Genomic DNA, 2843 nt, shown 5'->3' with positions numbered 1-2843 from the left:
CAGCGCTGGCAGGACCTGCTGGACATCCTGCCCTGTCCCGTCTGCCAGCACCACTGTGCCCAAAGGAACTACAGAAGAACAGCCAGCTGAGCGCCCTGGCTGACATGGTGAAGCAGCTGCCCAGCTCAGGGAGCAAGAGGAAGCAGCAGCAGCTGGAGCAGGAGCAGCCCCTGTGTGAGCAGCACCAGCAGGTGCTCAGCCTGTTCTGTGAGCAGGACCTGCAGCTGGTGTGTGCCCAGTGCAGGGTGTCCTGTGAGCAGCAGGGTCACCCCATCACTCCCACTGAGAAGGCTGCTGCTCAGCACAGGAAGAAACTCAGATCCCACCTGCAGATCCTGAAGAAGCAACTGGACGATGCTCACAAGGGATTAGATATGCAAGACAAAGAAAGACGTGAATTCAGAGAGAAGGTGACAATTCAACGAACTTTAATATTTTGGCAATTCAAAGATTACAAGTCTTTCTTGAGAAACCTTCAGCATAAGTATGACAGTTGGCTACTAGAAGAAATGACGAATGTTTCCCAAAAGATGACTGAGAGCAGAGACCAGCTGTCAGCCTTTGGCTCCTCAGTGAAGACTCTGCTGAGGGATCTCACAGACATGTCTGAGCAGAGAGACCTGCAGCTCCTGCTGAGGGCCAGAAGACTCCAGCACCTGCTGAGCAGCTGTGAAGAGTTGGAAGTCCCAGAAGGCTTTTCCCACACATCTAAGGAAGAGTTCCCCACTATCCTCTCTCATTGTCTTGATCTTCAGAGTGCCAGCAAGTTTCAGGTGGGTTTGACACTAGACCCTGAGACTGCTCAGCAAAATATCATCATCAGTGAAGATAGGAAAAAGGTTCTGTTTGAGGGTAAATTGATGGTCTCCACCCCTGCTCCCAGCCCCAAGGCTTTTACTTCTCACCCAGCTGTCCTGAGCTCTGAGGGCTTTGAAGCTGGCAGGCATTTTTGGGTGGTAGAAATCACAGGCACAGGTGTGTGTTTCCTGGGTGTCTGCAAAGAGTCTTTCCCCAGGCAGGTGCTGATGCCACATTGCCCAAGCAATGGCTGCTGGAAAATGCGACTGTCCATTGGGACTCACCTCAAATCCAGCAAAATGAAAGAGACCATTGGCATTTTCCTGGACTACGAACTAGGAGAGGTTTGTTTTTACAATATCTGCAAGAAGTCGCCCATCTGCACACTTAGAGACACCTTTACAGAGAAACTCTTCCCCTATTTTGCAGTACTACCTTCGTCCTCATCAGTGGTCATGACTATAAAATAAACACAAAGCCCTCTGATTTCCTGCCTAAAAGAAAGCCAGTTAATAAAGTGCTGAAACTGCTGGTGGGAATGTCAATTGGTCCAACCCTGTGCAGAACAGTCTGAGGAACTCTCAGAAGGCTAGAAGGACCTACCCTATGACCCTGCAAATCCTCTCCTGAGGATATATCCTAGAACAGATGAGTGGCTGAGTAACTGGTGGTATATATGCACAATGAAATGCTACACAGCTATTCAAAATGATGCCACTTCCTTCACCTCATCTTGGATGGAGCTAGAAAAATGATGTTAAGTGACATCAGCCAGAAAGAGAAGGAAGAATAGGGGAGGCTCTCTCTCTCATAGACAGAAGTTGAATAATAAGAACAGAAGGGAAAACACAAATTAGACTTTGGACCAGACTTGATATACTGCACCAATGTAAATGTCTCTGGGGTGGAGGAGAGGGCTCTGGTCCTGGAAGGCAGAGAAGGACCTAGTGGGATTTGAATTGTATTTGGAAATCTGAGAAGTGATACACATATATAAACTATTGTATTTTTTTACTGTTAACTGTAACCATGCATTTTCCAATAAAGACATTTAAAAAGAAATATCGACTGTAGAAGTTTTTTACTGAGACAATGAGCACAAAGACTTTCCAATTGATACATGATTCGTTCAAGTTGAGGAGTGACCAGAAGAAAGAGCTGAGCCCCTCCAGGTCTGATGGGGTCTTGCCAGGGAGTGAGACTCAGGCAAGCAAAGCTGATCACTGAGGACTTTAGGGAAATGAATGTCAGGACAGAAAGGGAGTGATGGGACAGCTGACATGCAGAGGAAGGCCCCACCCTGCACAGAATATGGGGCAGGGGGAAGCTGGGAATGTCATCTAGACCTCATCCAGTTAGGACATGGAGCTTTCTCTGTAAAGGCCCTTCACCCCCTTGGTGAGATTGAGCCCAGGGTATTTTCTCTTTTGGGATTTGATTGTAAATGAGATTGAGTCTTTTATTTCCCTTTCGTCTGACTCCTCATTTGTGTACAGAAACGCCACAGAATTCTGTGTATTGGTTTTGTATCCTGATACTTTACTGAATTTATTAATTTATTTTGTCACATTCTACTGGGTCTGGCAATTGGTCTGTTTATTTTCATTGTTCTCCGAGTAATTTTTAAGTTCTCTTTTGATTTCTTCAGTGATCCAGGTGTTATTCAGAAGCTTATTTTTTAGCTTCCACATTTTGCTTGCATTTTTATTTTCTCTTTGTGGTTGATGTCTGACCCCATTGCTTCATGGTCAGAAAAGATACTTATTATTATTATGATCATTATTATTATAGTTATAGTTATCCATTGGATAGAGACACCAGAAATCGAGAGGGAGGGGGAGGTAGAGAGGGAAAGAGGCAGAGAGACACCTGAAGTCCTGCCTCACCACTCGCGAAGCTTTCCCCCTGCAAGTGCAGACCAGGGCCTTGAACCTGGGTCCTTGTGCACTTTAACATGTGCACTCAACCAGCTATGCCACCACCCGGCCCCCAAAAGATACTGTCTAGATTTCTAGATTTATTTAAGCTGTCTCTGTGTCCCAATA

General features: G+C 46.0%; 1 protein-coding gene across 1 annotated transcript; it reads left to right on the top strand.

Moving 5' to 3' along the window:
- Positions 1–65: 65 nt before the first annotated feature.
- Positions 66–1142, top strand: LOC132536335 (tripartite motif-containing protein 75-like; the record flags this gene model as incomplete). Its single annotated transcript, XM_060184001.1, has 1 exon — positions 66–1142. A coding segment is annotated over one exon (1077 nt), but the record flags the coding sequence as incomplete, so codon positions are not given.
- Positions 1143–2843: the final 1701 nt, after the last annotated feature.

The sequence above is a fragment of the Erinaceus europaeus genome, unplaced genomic scaffold, assembly GCF_950295315.1.
Source record: "Erinaceus europaeus unplaced genomic scaffold, mEriEur2.1 scaffold_1298, whole genome shotgun sequence".
NCBI classification, from domain to species: domain Eukaryota; kingdom Metazoa; phylum Chordata; class Mammalia; order Eulipotyphla; family Erinaceidae; genus Erinaceus; species Erinaceus europaeus.
This window is presented reverse-complemented; position numbering and strand designations above follow the sequence as displayed.